Source organism: Typopeltis vanoorti, chromosome 22, assembly GCF_054136105.1.
Source record: "Typopeltis vanoorti isolate ZY-2024b chromosome 22, IOZ_Tvanoo_1.0, whole genome shotgun sequence".
Lineage (NCBI taxonomy): Eukaryota > Metazoa > Arthropoda > Arachnida > Uropygi > Thelyphonidae > Typopeltis > Typopeltis vanoorti.
Window position 1 is genome coordinate 54,877,996 of NC_143570.1, and position 22,807 is coordinate 54,900,802.

At 37.4% G+C, this 22,807-nt stretch overlaps 1 protein-coding gene across 1 annotated transcript in view; it reads right to left on the reverse strand.

Moving 5' to 3' along the window:
- Positions 1 to 22,807, reverse strand: part of LOC150094427 (dipeptidyl peptidase 1-like) — a 68,406-nt gene that overhangs the window by 1,932 nt on the left and 43,667 nt on the right. The window contains exons 5-6 of the mRNA XM_090412313.1: positions 19,824 to 19,955; positions 17,216 to 17,384 (exon numbers count right to left, since the gene is read on the reverse strand). Of these exons, the coding sequence (XP_090268439.1) occupies positions 17,216 to 17,384; positions 19,824 to 19,955 (301 nt within the window). The remainder of the gene's footprint in view (positions 1 to 17,215; positions 17,385 to 19,823; positions 19,956 to 22,807) is intronic.

Here is a 22,807-nt window from a genome sequence, read left to right on the forward strand (position 1 = left end):
GCCTGCAATGTAGTATCCTATTGCAGTGCCCTTTTCAAAATTCATCACCTCCCCTTTCTCACAGCCAGTTGCATTGACTTGGGAGCATCATATCCCTCCACTTTATGCCAGCTACAAATACGTAACTCGGTACAATACACCTTGCTCATGGGAAGCTGCTGACTTCTTTCCACGCACTGTATGAGAAGATTCAGAAAAAACTGTATACTAATTGTGGTCCTTTTTAAGAATGGGATGAATACAGTCCATTTCTAGACTGCATGATAGATACTAGTAGAATAAGAATTTATAAAAGCAAGATAAAACATGAGTCAATTCTGAAGCACAAATCTATAGAACAAATCAGAACCAGGAGAGAGTCAATATGTGTATCTTTAGAATAGTTAGAGACCAATCTCTTGCCTTGAGAAAAGAGTGTATAGTTGTGAAAAGTGAGATGAATAATGATGCTTAAAGAAAACTGAAATTTTAACTATTAGGAAATGTGAAGTTGGAACTATGACTACAAATACTCCTCTTGGAGTCCAATGTTTGTGGCTCCCACTTATGAAAGGTTTATATATACAGTAGTTTCTCCTCTCCCATCCAAAGGTTCGCTTTGAGGTTTCAGTTACCTGCAGTCAACTTCTGTCTGAAAATATTAAATTCCAGAAATAAACAATTCATAAGTTTTAAATTGCATGTTGTTCTGAGTAATGTGATTAAATCTTGCCCCGTCCTGTCTGGGGCTTGAATTATCCCTTTGTCCAGCATATCCACGATGTACTGTTAATATGTTAACACTTTAATGTATAGATTTTTTTTTTGTTGTTGAGGTTGTTCTAAGAAGACAAAACTATTTATGCAGTGCAGTTTACTTAGTGTTTCTATCTTTTAATCTCTTGGCTTTTAATCTATTTCAAAAAAAAAATATATATATATATTTTATCAAGTCCAGAGACCAGACATGAAGCTACTTCAGCCTGCAATAAGTACGGTGGTGGTCTCACACCCGGCAAAGAAATCCATCTGTCACCTAAAGACATTCACGAATATCCATGTCTATGGTAGGATTTAAACCCACAGCCTGTTGGTTATTGTAAATTTCAATAACAGTTCAGGTTGAATTGAAATTGTTAAGGATATGGCATATACAGTGACAGATTCTTTACTAAAGCTTAGACATGGAGAATTTTACCCAACTCCTCTCCAAATGTTTGCTTTGAATTGCCTGCACCTGGCAGAATAGTATCAGCAAGATTGATTGACCTGGAAGCCTCTAACGTGTTACCGTTATGTTTGGTCCAGCATACTATTATCAGCCAATCTGCAGAATAACTGTTATAAAGCCATATCCTTAAAGAAGAAATGTAGGGTTTCTACCATGCTGTCTGACAACTCAAAAAAACTATCATGTTACATTATGGAAGAAATTGGAAAAAAATAAACATGGTTTTGACCACTGCAATATGAAACTCATCCACCATTTGGTGGGTGGAGTGCCTAGTAACACTGTTTTAACTTTTCTCTGAGAGCACGGGCACCACATTTAATCTCTGCCTACATTATTAGTGCACCCAGAAGTTTCTTCCAGATCTGCTAACATGAAAAGTGGACATATTTAGTTCCATACTGGCCAAAGTTCAGAATATATTCCACATTCTGGCAACCAGAATAAGTAAAATGATTATTTAGTAACGAATTCCAGAGCTCTCATAGTTTCTATCTATAAAACAATGTGAGAAATAGACAGAAATTTCTGTACTAAATATCAGCCACTTGAAAAATGGCAACCCAAGTTCAATTCTAGTCGCTAACTAGACAAACATTCTCCAAGCCTTTTTTTGCTAGCCTAGTTTTCCGAGTGGTTAGCTTATCCACTCTCCATCCAAAAGGCTGCTGGTTCAAATCCTGGCATGGGTGAGAATGTTTGTGATTGTCTGTGAAAATACTAGTGGTGGTGGGCAATAGATAGGGCTGGTGTAGTTATGGCTAGTTAGTTGGTGGAGACAGTTGCAGAGCAGGTGCCCTCCCTCGATGAGTCTTTGGACTCGCTGGAGGTGTCACATAATAATAACAAATATTCCAGCTAAGATTTATGCATACTTGAGAAAAAGCTAAGAAAAATTGTTAAAGAGGAGTAGAACAACAAGCTGGGCTCTGTTCATATAAAGATCGTTAAGGTCCAATTTTCACTTTATAGTTTCGTAGATCTGGAAAAAACATATGACAAGGTGGCAAATGAAAACTGTTCAGAATGCTACAGTTATGTGGGGTAAAATGATCATAACCTATATTCAAGTGTTAAGTCAGGAGTTGAAGGACTGGAAGGTTGTTTGGTATGAGACAGAGTACTCTACCTCTGCTCTTATGGATCACATTATGAAAGACAGTAGTATTAAACCTGATATCAGAATCAGGGATATCAAACTTAGCATTTCTGCTTTATTATTATTATTAAGGGAGACCTCCAGAGACTCATCGAGGAAGGCCACATACTACACAAACCAACTATCTTACTTATTCTTGCTTGCACTCACAACATCCAACGGCAATCCATTCCAATCACGTACCACCTTCTGAGAGAAAAATTTAGCCCTCACACCTTTCATTCTCAGCTTCTAAGGATTCCATCTCGTCCTTTCCCCACCCTCCATAAATTGAAAACCTGTATGACACTTTCAGAAGTTTGTAAGTCTCAATCATATCACTTCTTGTTTACTAGTGCCTGCAGTCTACAAATTCTCAATCTGTTTTCATAATCAGTATTCCACAATCCTGATATCATTTTTAACACTCTCCTTTGTACTCTCTCTCCAATATATCAGAATCATAACGGAAACCAGGACACCAGACCTGTGCACAATAGTCCAAGTGAGGTCTTATCAAGAGGCAAAATAACATCCTTATCTTTACATGTGAGCGTTCATTTCAGTTGCAATTATCTTTTGAGTTGTATTTGCAATCTTTGCCACATGGTCCCTAAACTTCGACTTCTTATCTATTAAAACTCCAAGATCCCTAGCCTCATTAAGTTTCTTCTAGCATAATCCCACCAATATAATACAGCATTGGATATCTAATTATGCTGAAGTGAATGACTACATTTACTGACATTGAACTGACACTCATTTTCCCATGCCCACAATTCCAGTCTATCAAATCATTCTGCAGAGACTGCATATCAGCAGCATTCCTGATTACCCTACCTATCTTTGCATCATCAGCAAATAACTAACCTTTTGTTACACCACTTTTTTAATCTTTGTACTGGTTAAGGGCAGTACTACCCTTACATCACGTCCAGACTTGATATAGACCTAAGCCTTTACAAGTGTTTTACCCTATGCCTGTTCGAGTTATCATTGTAGTCATTCTCTGGTGGCAATGCCATGCCACCAGTGTGCCCTTTAGGGCCCTCAAGGAAAGAATTTTTATATCTCTTTGCATAAGCCCAAGCTGTTTTAAGTCCTTATATAACTATCTGCATATGCCATGTAAAGAGATGGTGGCGCTGGTAAACCTCTGAGTTGCCCCATGCTCCTCCCTTATCTTACTAACTAGATCTTGGTTATTTTTATAATAATTTACTTTATTATTATGGCTATAGGCTAGTGGGCACCCTGTTCCCATCACCTGGGCATCAACTACCCAAACGTCACCATCTCTTTTAATCACTAAGTCTGGCTTACGTAAACCTGCAGAGGTCCTATAATGTAGTTCCACTGCAGTCTCCCAACCTTTGTTCTTAAAGCAGTTGTTCAGAATGGAGACCATGGCACCATGGGTGCAGAAGCAACACTGGGCTATATGAGACAATGTCTCACTGTAGTGGCAGACAGTCCTACAGTTGGAGTCGTCACTACCCCATCGAGCTGTGCAGGCTCGAGTAGGCAGGGCATTGATCCTCGTCCTGATAAGGTCAATATACTCGAATCCAGGGAGGAGTCTGGTGCCATCCCTTATACTCGAATCCAGGGAGGAGTCTGGTGCCATCCCTTACCCAATCATGGTGGGAAGGTGCCATCTGCAGAACAGTGCAGCAGAGATGCCCACCTCTTGTGTTCTGCAGATGCTGACTCGATTAAAGTACCATGATAATGGGACCAGCCTTTAGCCTGCCTAAAGTCTTTTTGTACTAATGGGCTATAGAAAGCCTCTCTGCAGATGGAGGAAGAAGATAGTTCTAACTGCACGATTCTTGGTGGCCGCAGGCGTGGGATCAGCCATCTAAGTGATTGAATCCCAAGCCCACTATCCTTCACCCTTGCATGGAAATATGCAGTAGGAGTGTCAGGCAGCAGTCAAAGCCATGATCTCAGGGCTGAATGGATAGCCCTGTCCATTCAGGACAGTACAGAGATATATGTCCTACCAAGCACCAAATTGTGGTTAAAGCGAGGTAGGAGATAGTAGGAAAAGAGAAACAGTCTTTGCTGGGGCTTGCGAGGAGCTTTCCTCAAAGAAGTGATCAGAAGAAGAGAAGGGACAGAAGACCTTCCCTTTGGGGTGAACATGATACTGAGGTGTCTCCACTCTTCCAGGATGGTCAAAGCATGCAACGGCCTCCCGTGCAGAAAACTCTATAGTCTCGACTTTAATCTTCTTGTCATGACCATAGAGGACAAGAGCTGAAGAGCAAGACTTCTCTACATTAATAGAAAGCCCTCAAATAGAGAAGAAGAAAACTGCCAGGTCAAGGAGTTTCTGCAAGCCTATCTTAGTAGAAGCTACAAGAATAAGATCGTCCGCAAAGGCCATAGCGTTAAAGGAAGAAGCGCTTAGAGAGTAGCCTATATGGCTAGGAAGAGAATGAAGAAACTCATCTATGATGCAATTAAAGAAAAGGGGAGATAGAGGATCACCCTGGCGAACACCCTGTAGTGATAGTGATGGAGCTACCCAAGTATAGCTCCATAACATAGGAAAGAAAAGGTTCTGGACATTCAGCAATAGACAGCACTTGAAGGAGAGCAGGAAGGGAGACGCTATCAAAGGCTTTTTGGAGGTCCAGCGACACCATGTATAGAGGTGGCGTCAGGAATCAGAGAGAAGAAAGAAGATATATATATTCTCGGCACAGCCGTCCGAAGGGACAAAAGCTCTCTGTCTATAATCAAGCTGTATATGTTGCTGAAGTCATTTAACTAATATTTTATGATAGAGTCTAAGTAACATAGGAGAGATGGTAATAGATCTAAAGCTTGAAGTTTCTTTCTTCGGAATGAAGATAGTTCTTGAAGCACGTAAGTATGGTGGTATTACTTTACTGGAAAGGAGAAACTACTAAGTCTTGAAGAATCTTCAATGGCACCTTCCGAAGCCTTGCAGACTCAGATCCCCCATATACCACTTTTTGATATCTGTCAGTCAGCCATCCTCTTATCCATGCTAATATTGTATATGCCAAACCAATTTATGCAGCAGTCTGCCATGCTGTATTCTGTCAAAAGCCTTGGCAAAATCCAAAAGTATCATGGTGTATCCATTCCCCTTGTCTAGTTCAATGGTCACATTGTTATAGAATGTGAGCAAGTTGCTAAAACATGACCTTCCCTTAGTAAATCCATGTTGTTCATTGCAAAGTAGATATTCACTGTCAACCCATTTCTAAATGCGGGGTCCTAACCAATTTTTCCAAAATCTTCACCACTGCTCCTGAGATACCAATTGATCGATAGTTGGATACATCGGTCTTTGCACCACTCTTGTGCAATGGAATTACCATACATTCCTGCAGAATCTTCCCTGTTTATGCAAAAATGCTCTTAACTGATCTGGTGGATGTCACTAGGATCCTTTAACTAAATTGAATAACAGGTGTAACAAATTTACCATGAAAATAAGCAATATATATGATATGAAGTCAACTGAAGAAATTTATATTTATTAAGAAAGAAATTAGTCACAACACTGAACTAGCAGTATACAAGACAGTGTTTAAACCAATTTTAACTTATGGTTTTAGAAGTTACACGATTAAGTGTTTTATTTCTAAGACTGGAGTCTCCAGAACTTCTGAGAAAAATCAAGGAAGTGAACAGATCAAGGACAAAATCATATTAAAAAAAAAAGTTTTCAGGAAAGAAGGAACTTCACATTGTTAGCACTCAAGAATGTGTGAGAAGAGCTAATATAAGCTGGTATGGTCACTTCAACAAAATTGGAGAGGAATGGGTTAGCAAAATAAGTATTTATTGCCAAGATGGCAGAATTGGTGGATTGATATAGTCAGAAGTGACCCAGAAGAAAAAAAAATATATCATTTAACAATACTGGTGTAGCAACTAGTAACAGACTACTTCGGAAGAAAACTGTTGACAGGATGTTAGTAAAGATGCAAATTAATTGTGCAGTCTGTGTGCATATTAGGAAATTCATTATGCTTTTGAAATCAAGCATTTAAAATTAGGAAACTTGAACACTTATATTTTTTTTATTTAAAGAATCTAATGCATAAGAAAAAAAAGTTAAGTATTATTATTACGGGCGACTCCAGGGAGTCCTTAGACTCATTGAGGGAGGCCCTAAACATCATGTCCACACAACTATACGACATTCTCACAGTATCTATCATACCTTGCCTTGAACTCACTCACCGTCATAGCACCCACAACAGACTCTGGCAGCTTATTCCACTCATTTACCTCTAAAAGTAAAGAACCCAGCTCTAACACCCCTGCTAACCACACTCTTGCTCAGTTTCCACAGGTGTCCCCTAGTTCTCCCACCACCAGTCCTGACCTGATCTCAAAAATATCCACTGAATTAATCCTATAGAAACCCTTTAGCAATTTGAATGTCTCAATCATATCTCCTCTTTACGCCTATCAACTAATTTCTGCAATCCACAAATCTTCAACCTGTTCTCATATGGTTCATTCCATAGACCTGCTATCATCTTAGTCACTCGCCTCTGGATCCTCTCCACCTCCTCCCCATCAAGAAGGAACTGAGGTGACCAAATCTGGGCACAATAGTTGAGATGAGGTTTTATCAAGGCTCAGTACAGAGGTACAATAACTTGCTTGTCAAGGTATTTTTCAAACAACCAAGTGAGTTGATGAGCTGATTTAGCTACTTTTGCAATGTGCCCCCTAAACTTCATCTCCCTATCCACCAACACTCCCAAGTCCCTGGCCCCATCATTCTCCTGGAGTACAGTTCCACCAATGTGGTATACTGCTGCTAATCTTTTCACCCCAAAATGCATAACCTTACGTTTTATCACATTAAATTGACATCCATTCTCCTTAGCCCAGAACGCCAATCTATCCAAGTCATCCTGCAAGATTTTGACATCTTCTGCATTCACTATCATCCTACCCAACTTTGCATCATCAGCGAACAAATGAACTGTTCCACTTAGATCCTTCCCTATATCATTAATAAACAGATTAAACAGCAGCGGTCCAAGAACAGAACCCTGCAGCACACCACTAGTCACAGACCGTCTTTTGGACTCTACTCCTGAATAAACTACTCTTTGATATCTCTCCATCAACCACCCACCTCACGAACCCTATATCCATTCCCGTATGTTGTAGTTTACAGATTAGAATTCCATGTGGTATCCTGTCAAACGCCTTTACCAGCTCCAGCAGTATCACTATAAACCCATTACCCTTATCCAGTTCAGCTGTCACCTTGTTATAAAACTTGAGCAAGTTACTGAGGCATGATCTACCCTTCACAAAGCCATGCTGTCCCCCATACAGTATCTCATTTTCATCCATCCATTCCTGTATTTTTCCCTTGACTACTTTCTCCAAGACCTTGACATGATATGCTGATCAGTCGATAATTTGCAACCGTAGTCTTGGATCCTCCTTTATGCAGTGAAACTATTTTCCCCTCTTTCCACACCTTCGGGACTAAACCAGACCCGAGACTCAGATTAAACAACATGGTCAAGGGCATTGATAATTCCTTAGCCGCTTCACGCAAGACCCTTGCCGGTATACCATCCAATCCCACAGATGAACCTCCACTTCATTCATCACAATACCTGTATAAACTAATGGTTCCTTCATTTTTTCAATGTCACCACCTGGATGATATACTTTTGCAAAGTGCTCGCTCAGTGACTCCACTATATCGACTCATTCAGTGACCTTACCATCATCATTCCTTAAAATCATTTTGCCGTGTACAGTTTTTTCTTGCTTACAGCATATTGAAAGAACTGTTTGGGATTCTCTTTAGCTTGCATAGCTAGTTTCCTTTCATAATCAGCTTTTGCTTTTTTTTACCACACTCGTTACCCTTCTGGCCTGCACTTTATACTGTTCGTGTGCCTGCAGGTCACCCCTTTCTTTAAATTCCCTCCACAGTTGTTTCTTTTTTTTGCAGCTCAATCTTAATGGTGTTATTCATCCATTTAACCCCTACTTGTTTTATTATTCGGACCCTAGGTATACAATCAGCCATAACCTCCTGTAAATGCTCCTTGACCACTTCCCATGTTCTATCGACGTCCAGCCCTTGCAGTTGTACATGTCGTGGAACTGATGTAAGCAATCTCTAAGCTTGTCATACTTGCCAGCATGGTAATTCCACACTTTTAGCCACCTCCCAGGTGGTCTTATGGTCATATTCATTACAGTCAAATTCTGAGATGCTGTTACCAGGTCAAGCACTCTCACACCCCTAGTGTTTTCAATTACATGCTGTCTCAGATAGTTATCCCTTAATAATTGAATAAAATCCATTTCCTTCCTCACACGTGTCCTCTCCTCCTTCCACTCATTTCATCAATTTGTTTATTCATACTATCTCCATCTATTCCATCGCCTGGTCTATAGCAGCACCCAACTGTATATTTTATTCTGCCAGTCTTAATCTCACACCAAATAGCCTCAAATGAGCTCCTTTCACTATCCTGCGATACAACTTTTATTCTCTCTGTCCCTTCTAAAGACACTATAACCTACACATTCTATCCCACTAACTATATCATCTTCCGTCAGCCATGTTTCACTAATGCCAATAACCTGTGGCCAGCAAGAGCCAACCAAGGCCAAACATTTTTCCTTCTTGTTCCTAATACTCTTGGCATTAGTATACATGAAATGCAGTGATCCCTTTGTCCCACCCCCATCTTGATGCATTATTCTAACTATCCCATTCCGATTACTTGTCTTTTGTACTGGCTCAGGTACATTATATACATTCTTACACTCGACTGTCTCACTGATGTCCGTATATCCACCCCCCCCTCCTTGGTAGTTCTAGTTTCCCTGGTTCTGCACATCCATTTTCACTTCATTCAGCGACACTTTTTCCATTCTCCGCACACCAAATCCATTCAAATGCAGGCCATCCAACTTGTATAAGTCCTTTCACCTATCAAACTCATTCCACACCACACAGTCTGCATAACCTGTGCATAATGTCATTTGCTATTATGGCCCTCCTAAACTCCTCTCTTTCACATTGTGGCAACAGACTCGCCATTCTAACTCTGTCACTCTTTTCTTTCGCTACCTTTAACAATACTTTCAAGTCCTCTCTCATAAAAAATTTATCTCCTTTCAATTCATTCGTACCTGCCACAACTATCAATTCTTTCACCCTCTGTTTTTGCGTTCTAATACTCACTTACATCCTTAAATTTCGCACCCGATAAGTCTGATTTAGTTAAACTCTCATCTATCACTCCTCTTAATAATGAGTCGCCATACAACACTCTTTCCTTCATTTCAGAAACTCTCCCACTCTTACGCTTATTTTTCCTTTCAAACACTTGTTTATTTACGTTAGCCGAATCACTCTGGAAGGAGTTTTGCAGGTGCTCTAATTGCATCACTGCGTGCAACCTAGCAATCTCACTTCCTACAAATAATTTCTCATTTTTTTTTATCATTTAAACCATTTTCTCTTTCTGTATAGTTGCTTTCACTCTTTCTTTGATCACTGCTCTCATTGCCATCTTGTACATCGCAATTCCCTATCACGCCACTATTTTCACTCACATTCTAGCTTTCTTCAACCATAACTGTCTCACAACCTGACACATACTTCAACTCCTCACTTTGCTTACACTTTCTGTACATATTCCCACCACTATCACTTTCAATCCATACTCCAGCCTCAATAGGGAATGCATACATCCCACACACATCACACTGGACAAACTCTCTGGCATTGTATTTTTGGATGCCATTATCTTACGTCGCATTGGCGCCATATTTTCAAATCTATGAAATGTATCGTTAAATACTAAATTAAATAACGGAATTCGCACCAAAATCACACAGACAACAATCTACCTAAATTAGACAATATTACGTTATGATTTAAACCTATATTCTAATTTTCACTCAAAATTATACTTAGCTTTCGGGAGCTATCTGAAAACAACCGACCGTGTAGCCCTCTCTAGCATGCAGTTCCTTAGTTTTATTCTTGTTAAAACACTGGAAGCACTATTCAGAGATTTTTCATGCAAGTGTGTTTTTGATCTGCTGTGAGCAAGCATGGCACTCATCTTTCGCAAAGCTTTTTTATATGCAATTCTTCATGCAAAATATATCTTGCATGTTCTTTTGAAATGGCTATAGTCTCATCAAGTTCACACTATCAATAATTTCTGGTGTTGTTACACTTTTTGGATGTCCTTCACGTGGATCATCTTCAAGGCTGATACAGCCACGTTTAAACTTGGCAATCCATTTCTTATCTTAATTGTCGAAAACGAAGGAGAAGAGTGCCCATAAACTTTTATGAACTTCAAATGAATTTCTTTTGGCGTTAAACATTCTTTTAAAAAGAATTTTATACTGCACGATACTCAATATTATCCATTTCAATGGATGCAGACAACTGTATAAAACAAACTACTTGATAGAATGACTTGCAATTTCACATGAATGCTCATCACAGTACCAACTTGGAAAAAAAAAGCTTGCCTGATAGTGTTGCCATTTATGATCCAAGGCCAAGAACTTTTCAGATCACCCTCGTATATCTGGAGTTGGGTTAAGGTACTGGAGAGATTGGTGAGAACTAGGATATTGAAATTGGTTGATAACAGTAGTATTCTCTGGGGTTGTCTGCAATGGTGATCATGTTTTATTAACTTATGTACTTATATAGTATACGCTCATATATGCTTATATATACAATCATATATATAAGCATATATGAGTTACATAGTTACTGCAGTTACATAGTAGGTGGGACCAACAAGAAGTGCGTAACTCTGGTATAATTTTGCATACAAACATACAAAATATTAGTTAATTGGGACCAAAGGTTTACAAAAACACCTTTTTTTTTTTTTAAGAAATATAATCATAATTGTAGTTTTTCGTACATAAAAAAAAAGAAAGTTATTTCGATGTCAATGGTTTCATAAAGACAATGTCTTTCTTGTCACGCAAAATTTTTTCATAGCAAGCTAATGATTTTTTTATTCCTTGCGGCTACAATTCGTTCCTCATTAGAATCTATGTCCTCCAAAACCTGCAAACCTTTCTTTTATGGTTGTTCTTATTGTGGATTCCTGTAGATCGAACTTCTTTGCTAGCTCACAAATTTTCATTCCACCTTCAAAATCCTTAATAATGTTGAGTTTTGTTTCCACAGTCAATGTTTTTCTTTTCTTGCTAGCTGTAGAAGAATCGGACTTGCTTCTTTTGGATAACATCATTATTTTTTATGTGATAAAATTTTTATCAAGAACATAACATTAAACAATCGCAAGATTTGTAGACTATAAAAATCATGTATGAATGGAGACTGCGCGAAACACATAACCTCCTAATTTCTGCATGTTAGGGTCCTCTGCATCATTGCAATTATCCAATGCGGCCCTTAAATTTCAGGTCCGTGTTCACCACCACTCCCAGATCTCTCATCTCCTTGAAAGTTGAGATGAGAGATCTGGGAGTGTGTGTACTTTGCATCCCATCGTTCTTTACACTTCGCAACATTGAACCGACAGTTCCACTTACCAGCCCATACATACAATCTATTCAAGTCATCTTGTAAGGGTCATAACATTTGCTCGACTCTGCCTTGCTCTCTCCAATTTTGCATCATCTACATATCGTCTGTCAAACCTATCCCAATATCATTAATATATAAATTACAACATGGATCCCTGAAGCACACAGTTAATGACCTTCCTCCTCCTTTGGGACACTGCACTCCCAGATACAACTTTCTGATATCTATCTGACAGCCAGTCACTGATCCAACTCACTAGTCTGCTATCCAGTCCTATTTCTTACAGTTTATTTAACAGCTTGTCTTGTCTCAAAGTATATCAATGTATATGCATCTCCCCTGTACATAAGTACAGGGGAGATGCGTATGCAGTGGTGTGTATACACACACACACACACACAGTCATACCCCAACTTATGCGAATCCGGAGTTACGCGCTTTCATATATGTATGTATTCCCGTCCTGCTTCACGCCTCACCACTAGTCGCATCTTTCAGGCGCCGGCCGCATTCACCAGTGTCGCACATGCTGTAAACAAGCACTGACGTGTTTCGTGCAGTCTCCATTGTATAAGGCCTCACATGGATTAATGTATATAGATTTGGTCACTGGATTTTCATAGTGATGAGGATATGTTAGAAAGGATCCAAAAAAGATTCACAAAAAGGTGGTCAGTTGTCTTCGAAATGAATGTTCACTATGAAAACAGATTGAAGGAACGTAAATTACAAAGCCTCATGAGACATTGAGTGAGGAGAAAGGTCTTTGCATGGAGAGTGGTTGGCGAGTGGAATGCATTGCCTGAGTTTGTTGTGAATGTAGACACATTGGACGAGCTTTGTGTGGGTGTACCTCCCACGATGAGTAACTCCATGGAGATCAGATGTTAATAATAGTTAGAACTATGTAAAAAACTAAATAGAATTCTTATTTTTTGACTGAATAAAATTTGGTTTAGTGTAGGATATTTGTCAGAGGTGTTATCAGGTTGACATGGGAGAAATTTTTCATAGAACAAGAGGCCATTCCTGGAAGCTGTATACAGATGAGTGAGGAGAAAGGTCTTTGCATGGAGAGTGGTTGGCGAGTGGAATGCATTGCCTGAGTTTGTTGTGAATGTAGACACATTGGACGAGCTTTGTGTGGGTGTACCTCCCACGATGAGTAACTCCATGGAGATCAGATGTTAATAATAGTTAGAACTATGTAAAAAACTAAATAGAATTCTTATTTTTTGACTGAATAAAATTTGGTTTAGTGTAGGATATTTTAATTGCAATAAAACGATAACCATCCTCCTTCATTTTTTGCTCAGAACAAAATCCGCTCATTACTAAACTTCCATGTTCCAAAAGTGGGATTCTCATAAAATTATTTTCTTTAGGATAAGGATTTTATGAGAATCTCGTGGATGAAAGTTTGTCGAGGTTTACAACATTTAGTACCAGTGGCAAGTTAAGGATTCGATTGTAGGTGGGAGATGAATTTCTTCACTTGGTGTTAGAGCACCACACTCAGGGCCATCACCTGATTAGATTGCACCCTGAGGCAAACAATTAAATGTCGCCCCTGATGGATTATAAGACAAAAATATAAGAAAATCTCTAATTATTTTGTTTTTATTACAAGAAAAACATTAATATTAATTAAATGTTTGCTCTACAGGGATATCGCATAATAAAACTTTACAAGCTCTTCTAAATTTAAATTATAAGCTATGTCTGCCTCTATCAATATAGTTGCTAGACCAACCAATCTTTCTTGGGTCATTGCTGTTTGCAAATAATTTTTAATCAGTTTAAGCTTGGAAAGACTTCTTTCCGCACTTGCTAAGCTAACAGGAATTGTTAGTGTAGCGACAGCCTACTGCAATATGGCCGAACGAGCTCCCTTATTAAGCCGCACCTTTGGGCAGGCTGTCTCTATGCTACACCCTGTCGACATACTGACCCCACTTATTAGAGACCTGAAGTGGGTTGAAAAAGTTCCCTATCTGGTCTCTAGAGCAGGTTCCTGGACTATGTAAAAACTAAATTACAATTAGATCAAGTAGAAAATTGATCAAAACACTACACCACCTACAATACAAATATGTAGTGTAGGTTATAACCTTTCATGGGTGAGAGCAACATAAAAGAATGATCTCCAACAAACTGGAAGATGAAAACCACTACCACCTGAACACAGATATGCTCATTTGTATTATAAAGTGGGATTCAGATTCACAACCCTGTTGGTTAAAAAGCTGAGATACTTTTTGGCCAACCATGCTAGCAAAAGGAATGCAGATCAAAAAAGAAATCAATTAAACTGTAAGACGGCTTGAACCAGATTTATTATAATGGCTTGAAACAACAAGACCAGAGTCTGGACATTGAGTTTTGAAAGTTAAGAGAAAATGAAGGTATCAAAAAAATAACTTGACATTTACGATCCATTTTTGTGAAAATTAGTAAAGGATTTAAAAATGATACAACTGAATAAAAACGAAAAGTACGGTAATCTGGTGTAAATGCTTCGAAACATTGTTCATCTAACAGTAGCAGGAAAGCTGAAGAAATGTTTTCATTTCTTTAGATTTTTAGTCAGAAGTGCTCAAGTGCATCTTCTAGAGATCAGAAAATGCATATGAAAATAGAATAAGTAATCAGTATATCAAACATTTTCATCAGAAACATGAAAGTCACAAAGCCCTACAGAATAAGCAAATTATGCACAATAACAAACCATTTCTGTGGTCCTCACAAGTTTGTTGTAGTGAGTGGCAACTGCATATTGTATAAATGTGACATTATACATGTCCCATTTTATACTTAAGTCAACCACTAAAATTGGAAGAGGATTGATCATGTGAAAGGCAAGAGGATATAACCTCATTGTTACTTGTCATTCAAATTGATTTACTTTCTGAATAAAATAGGCATTTACATCTGAGATAAAAAATTAAAACAATCATCTTAGCTTTTCACCATCAGCTTAAAATGATGAAATTTTTACTGAAAATGAAATGTGAAAATAGAATAAGCCAAACTGGCATGTTGGAAGCCAGTTGAATAAATCTGAATAGAATTCAGATTTATTCAATGTCATTTTCCAAAACATTCAACAGGATAAGTGTTCAAATCAAGTTAATTTGCAGATATTCTAATTGGGTTGAAAATAAAGTATTAATTAAGGATTAGTAATCAGAGTTCTAAGAAAAAGTAGGAGTGGATGGCAAGAATCATAAACAATGTTTTTTGCAACTAATATTGTTATCATTCAATAGTGTTTAAGTAGAGCCAAGTGGTACAATAACAAACAGAGTGAGAAATGATGCTCTTGGAAGACAACTGCAAGATTTGACACTATTCGAGCATTGACACAACATTAATTTTGAAGAAAATTGTTGACAAGAAGTTTGTAATGTCATTTTCATTGTGTACATTTCACTGAGGGTACAGAGTAGGAGTTTGGTAATGAATATTTAATCAGTGCCAATTTAAGGTTGCAATTAAATGAAATAGATGAAAGATTAGAAAAATGAAACTGATTTAGCTGTATATTGGATTGCTTAATGGACAATATTTTGTCACCCAAACATTGAAATGAAAGTTCAGTGTTTGGGTCTCTAGAGCAGGATCTGTGGATTACTTAACACTAAGCCTATTCTTAACACAATGTACTTTAGGTTAATGATCTTTCATGGTTTGAATTGGCAGGTGACGCAGAAAGACCAAGACAGACAAACTAATATGTAGTTAGAATATCCTATAAAATAGCTAAGGCAAAGGTTGGTCGATTGGTAAAGCCTATGCTACTAATGGCTCAGTTAAGTAAGTTTGAGCGAGGTTAGTAGTTGGAAGAGGACCAATCATTCGATGCTATTGGCACACTCTCCCTCGATGAGTCTTTGGACTCCCTGGAGGTGTCAAATAATAATAATATAACCTTATAAATACCAGCCCAATACAAGTTAACTTGCATTGGACTGAGCACTGTACCTGTAAAGCATGATAATCGGCAATAGATGCTGTAGGATTCTAGCATAAATAGCAGTGCATTTTTTTTTGTACTTAATTCACACTATAAACTATCACAGCATCAATGCTGTGCTGAAAAAATTCACCATTTCTTTGGTTTCTAAGAGTTCATTTTGGTGAGAGTTGACTATGTCATTTACTAACACACATGACAAAATGATAATTAGAAAATAAGGAAATGGCAGAATTACAAATAACATTTCCATACACACTTATGGAAAGAAAAAAAAAATCTCAGTGTAAGTGATAACAAGTAATACATTAAATTTTAATGTATGTTGCTCTGTTATATATGGGGGGGAAAAAAAAGCAGTCATTGAAAAATAGCGCATGGGCTGCAGTGTATAATGCAACTGCTTCAGCATTTTTTTTTTTTTTTTTTTAATCTTTGCTATATTACCAATGCAATCATTGGTAGCTAGAGAATTCAGCAGTGTCCTGTTCGGTTAATAATTAAATAAAATATTTTGCAAGGAAAGTGAAATTACAGTTATTTGCCAAGAGAATAGACAACTGAAGTTTTTATATTTCATTCTGTTTTGCATGTGAAGAATTTTTCAGTTCTAAATAGGTTTGCTGTCATTTTCCTGCAGGAATGCATTTTCAAAAATATTTCTTTGCTATGCAACTTGAACCACTTCTACACATATCTTTAGAATAAACATAAAATAAAATCATCTTTCCCCTGTAATGGCTGAGTAACTTGGCCTTATACAAACTTAATTAATGCTTGGAAGATCAGTTAATAGCAGGCTATGTTTCACAGGATAAAAACACCAGAGTTTTTGAGAGGGAAAAACCCAGATGTATTTACATGAAACCAATTAAATCAGATTTATCTCTTGAGCAACTGTGGTTTGAATAATTTTAAAAGCTGTGCTAGAATTTAAGTATGCTGGATGGGATTTGAACCCAGCTTACTGTCAAAGGAAATTACTACCAGCTGAACTACGGCACTAAATTAAGAAATATATAGTAAATATGTTATCCATGTGTTCAGTATCTGTTCTTATTGCAAATGGCCACGCTGATCAAGTAGCACAGTATATTTGCATATGTTACATGTAATAGAAATAAAAACAATAATATAATTTCTAGTATTCTATACAGAATATATGTACAGAATGTAGTTGCATATCACTATTATGTACGTGTTTCACTGGTTGTTTGCAAAATATCTATTTCTCAGTAAGGCAGACATGCAGCTCAGGTGACTGAGTAATGAAGTAACTCAATGGAAAAAATGGCAAACTTAACTTACCCTCCATAGAATCCACCAACGTAACTATAATCTGCAGTGTAACGTCTAACACATTGTTTTGTTGCACAAGATTGATCTTTTCCTTGGTATGGGTTACATTTTTCCTGAACTAATCCAAAATCTTGTGCATACTTTCCAGCAATTAGATATGGAAAACCACCACTGCATCCTATAAATAGAATTTTTTAGGTTAAATTGATTTAGGATAAAAATGTAAAATTAATATACATGAAAATTTAAAACTGGAGTTAAGAAATACTACACCCAGTAAATATATAGAGGGGGGAAAAAAAAAGTTAAAACAAAATTCTACTATTATTACATTAGCCTCTTAGTTAGCATTAAAGCTCATGTGCCTATTAAATTATTTAAGGAATTTACAATGTATACTGGAATATTAATTAAAAGAAACTTTAATAAATACTTCCTATATTTCGGCATTGCCATTTTCATGGGAACATACAAGTTATTGTATCTCTGTACCGAGCCTTGATAAGACCTCATCTCAACTACTGTGCCCAGATTTGGTCACCTAGGTTTCTTCTTGATGGGAAGGAGGTGGAGAGGATCCAGAGGCGAGTGACCAAGGTGATAGCAGGTCTGTGGAATGAACCTTATGAGAACAGGTTGAGGATTTGTGGGTTGCTAAAATTGGTTGATAGGCAGAGGAGGGGAGATATGATTGAGACATTCAAATTACTGAAGGGTTTCTATAAAATTAATTCAGAAGATATTTTTGAGAAGAGGGCTGGTTGTGGGAGGACTAGGGGACATCCATGGAAACTGGGCAAAAGTGTGGTTAGTAAAAGGTGTTAGAGCTGGGTTCTTTACTTTTAGAGTAGTGAATGAGTGGAATGCGCTCCCTGAGTCTGTGGTGGATGCTGTGACGGTGAATGAGTTTAAGGCGAGGTATGATAGATACCGTATGAATGACGAATAGTTGCGATGAATATGATCTGGGGCCTCCCTCGATGAGTCTAATGACTCCCTGGAGTTGCCCGTAATAATAATCATCCAGCGATAAACCCCCTGCAGTTTCCAGTTTGCCCAATACATTTTGTCAAAAGTCAAAGATGATGAAAATGATCTTTGGAGATAGATATTTTGTGATGAAGCAACGTTTTGCATATCAGGGAGGGTAAATCATTGTAACTGAAGAATATGGGGATCAGAAAACCCTATGCATTCGCGTATTCTAATAGTCAAAGATGAATGTCTGGTGTGCTTTGTCATGTTCAGAAGTTTTGGGCCCTTTTTCTTTGCAGGAAAAAAACAGTGACAGCAGTGAACTATCTGTAACATATCCAGATAGTTCACTGTTTTTTTCAGCTGTATCTATTGCCTGAGTTGGAAGATCATCAGCCAAATGTCATGTTCCAGCAAGATGGAACATCGCCATATTGGGCTCTTATTGTCCGAGAATTTCTTGACAGACCAATTCCGTGACCTCTACACTCACACAGTATTACGCTGCTTGATTTCTTCCTGTGCAGATACGTGAAGGACATTGTTTACCAAACCCCTCTGACCTTCCTTGATGAACTGAAGACCAGAATTGTTGCTGGGATAGCAACAGTTATTACGGCACAAATAATGGAGAACACTTGATTCTATAGGTCATAAAACTTTGAGTTATACTTTCATATTCTGTAAGCAGTTTTATTTTGTTCTTTCTCGTTTGAAAATTATGGAAACTCTGACAATTTAGAATTACCCTTTATTTTGTTTGATTCATCGTGATGGTCTCAATGCTATGCTAAATAAATATTTTTAAGACTTACTACTTTTGTCAGAATTTAGATTTTATAGACTATCAGACCAGTAGATCTGTTAATATCTGCCTTGAACGTAAAAACAATATTTGCCATCACTAGTATGACAAGTCAGAACTTACAGACCATGCACTAGATACCTCTTCACAGAGGATTAAATGGAAGAAAACAACTGTGCCGCATAGAACCTCACTGTAACTGCAGTAATTTGCCAAAGATATGGGAGATGGTTGTAATTCCATGTTTAAATTTCCATAGCTGTTATTCATGTTGAAGTTTCTGGAACATTAAACTACATGGTTAATAGCTTAAATGAATCATATACAGCTGACATTTTGCTAGCTTAAGCTATCAGAGTATTATCAGAGACAATTTAACACCATACAATCAGCACCATTTATGCCCTCCACGCACGTGACTATCCTTGTTACCCAGGTCATATTAGTTTCTCTTCACTGATTGTGTAGTGTTAAATTGCCTCTGACAATGCTAGTGAAATGTCAGCTGTGAGCGATTAATTTAAGCTATTAAATTATTTGTTTACTCTAGTGTCCACAGTTTTATGTTCCAGAAACTTCAACATGAATAATGGGAGATGGTTATTTTAAGATTATATTTAGCCTGACTTCTCTGAGTTAACTTCACTTTTGTCTCTAGGGGGGGGGGGGGTGACCTTGATATTATTTAAGAAGTTTAGTTGTACTATAACTTTTATATGAAATTAAAGATGCTGTGGATACAGAACCAAAAGATAATCAACTTACAGCAAGTTTAGTTTTATGTCACTACACAATGAAAATTTGTATTAATAAGTATTTTAGTTTTATTTTACTTGCCTTGGGCATATTCTGAGCAACTGACAATATCTTGGACAGAATAAATATCTTGGGCAGAATTGTTTGTTGCAATTCTGATACGTGCTTCAATCATTCCAACTGATGCAAAGGAATAGCAGCTACCACATGATCCTTAAAAATTAGGTAAACTGTTAATAATATTGTTTACAATAGTAAATATATAACAAACATTATTCAAAATGTACAAATGAGAATTACCATTCCATCACTTAAGACAATATTTTCTGCTTGAAAATGAAGTTAAAAGTGAATAATATAAAATAAACTATAACATTATATTCCTTTTTTAATAGACCTTGCCAAAATAAATTAACCACAATTAGGTCGTGTTACTTGAAATTTCTTCATTATGCCTTATTTAACTGGACACACTTCCAATAGATGTTAACTAATACAAAAAATTGATATTATTATTCGTGACATCTCCAAGGAGTCCGAAGACTCATCATGGAGGAGACCCACTGTACAACTCTGTCTTCGCTGAACCTCTAATGCCAATCATCTACATCAGTGGTCTCCAAACTTTTCACCGTGAGGGCCACATCGGGTACTTCAGCACTGTTCAGCGGGCCATAGTAAAAAAAACCTCTAGAACTAGATATGAGTTTTATTGAAAGCAGATAAAAACTGATTACAGAGTATGTGAGATTAAATTATCAAATATACACAGACAATTTACATGCAACTTTTTTTTTTAATTTTGTATAGCTTCGAGTGTTTTGTCAATGAATACAGATCGGGAAATTTTGATTTTATTTCGTTTTTTGCCCGTTAGTTCATTTTAAGTGTTCTTATTTCATGCAACATAAATTTTTTTTGTTGATAAAAGAAGTTTATTTGGATGTAACTTTTTATTTCATTTTGAATTCTTTTACATTTTTTTCTTCGTTAGTCCATTTTAACCGATCTTGGATTATGGTTACTTTGTGCTATTCGGGAATATATTTTGAACACAATTTTAATTAATGCATTTGAAATCTATCAACACCCCGTGTTTTTTTTGCAGATTCTTATTGAAAAATTAGTCCAAGTGGCAGGCTGGATAAAATCATATCGCGAGCCATAGTTTGGAGACCCCTAATTGACATCAACGCCATCCACTATCCACCACAACTAGTATTTTTTGTCTGTATGCGGAATGTAAAACCAGAGTTTCTGGGAGAAAAAACTCTGCTACCTCCATATGAGATCGGTTAACTCTCCTTCGATTGAAAACGTTGATATAAAGATTGCCCCTCCCCGTCACGATGAGATTTGAACTTAGGCCTTTTCCAATCGAAGGGTGCAATGTACCATCATTCTTCTAATTGTGCTACGGCGGCGCTTTATATTATATTAGTTTATATCAGTTAAAAACTTCTTCACCAAAATCCGCAAACTGCATATGAAACTGTGATTATGGAATAATAAAGTTTTAATGAATGATATTCATTTTAGTTATATACACGTCAGCCACTGGATTATAAACTTTTATTTAATACTGTGTGGCCTCCTTTAGCCCAAATTGCAGCACATATGCAGTTTGACATAGATTCCACAAGGTGTTGGATTTCATCCAGTTGTTCACCAGATAGTCCTTTAACTGGCTCAGATTTGAGATATGATTTTGCTCCTGGATCTGTTTTTCTAAACATACATTCTCAATGGGGTTCAGATCCAGGCTTTGTGGTCCCTGGGAAGATGGTAAAAGTTACTGAACCACTGCTGAACAATTCTCATGCAATGGACAGTAGCATAGTCACCTGATGGATAGAAAGTCAACATTGCAGAATGGACAATTCTATGCAGAAATTGATAGTTTCTGCATAGGCATGTATCTACTAAACCTCTTCAATTTCTGCACATATTTCGATGAGATATGGATCAGGAATAGCCTTCATTACGTGCTTTGATCAATTGCAGCAAACAGGAAGCTCAGTTTGTCCATACAATCCTTTCAAGACAATAGTGATCTTGTTCCTGACGGATTGTCTTAAGACCACAGTTATGCCTCTTAGACAAGCAATGTGGGTTATTTTTCGACTGATCACACACCCAGAATATCTCACCTTTTGAGAAACCATTCAGCTCTGCTGTTTTCAAAATTGTGGCTCTAGACAGATGGATACCTACAATAAGCCTTCTATCAACTTCTGAAAGAACCTTTGATTTTCCCATTGTGATCAATATTATTAACCAGCGGCATTCTGAAATAATTTCCTAGAACATGTGAAGCACATGACCAAGTATTTTGCATATATGCTACATAAGTAACTTTTACTTATCTGCATAAAGGTGTCTGAATTCAGTAGTGTAATTCAGTTTGTATCTATGATCAGTGTGGTATAACTGCAGTTTGTCTTCTGGAGGGAGTGACGTTCTGTCACCCCTATACATCCATCCTGCTTTGCACACGTGCATGTTTTACCATAATATTTGTTATTCAGGACCGATTTACAGCACAAATCATGTAAACCAAAATCATTTTGGTTTACATGATTTGTGTGACTCCACTGGCAGTCACAAACATTGAGAGAGCTCACCACTGACAACTTTGAGTACACAAAAATTCATTTTTGCCTGGTGCATGATCGCAGTGATCATGCACAGATGATCACTGGAGTGGAGTACATCAGTAATTTCAAATCGCCCCACAAATCTTGGAACAAAGGTCTTGTAAACTTGTTTGGCAAAAACATATGGCCCTATTAATATCTCCAAAGATACCTGCTCATATGTTGATGGAGAACTGCTACTGATGATCTGATTGAATAAATACATTTCCTTGGCCCATTTAATTGTTGTGATAATTGAATATTTTCAATACCATCTTGAGTGAAATTCACTTGTCTGTGAAGAGAATACAAGAGAGAGAGAAAGAGAAACTGTTCAATTGGTCTCACCAACATGTTGTTGAAACCCGCTGACAAAATACCTAATAGCGTTTATCATCATCAGGTAAAAGTGCTTGAACCCGGAAAATG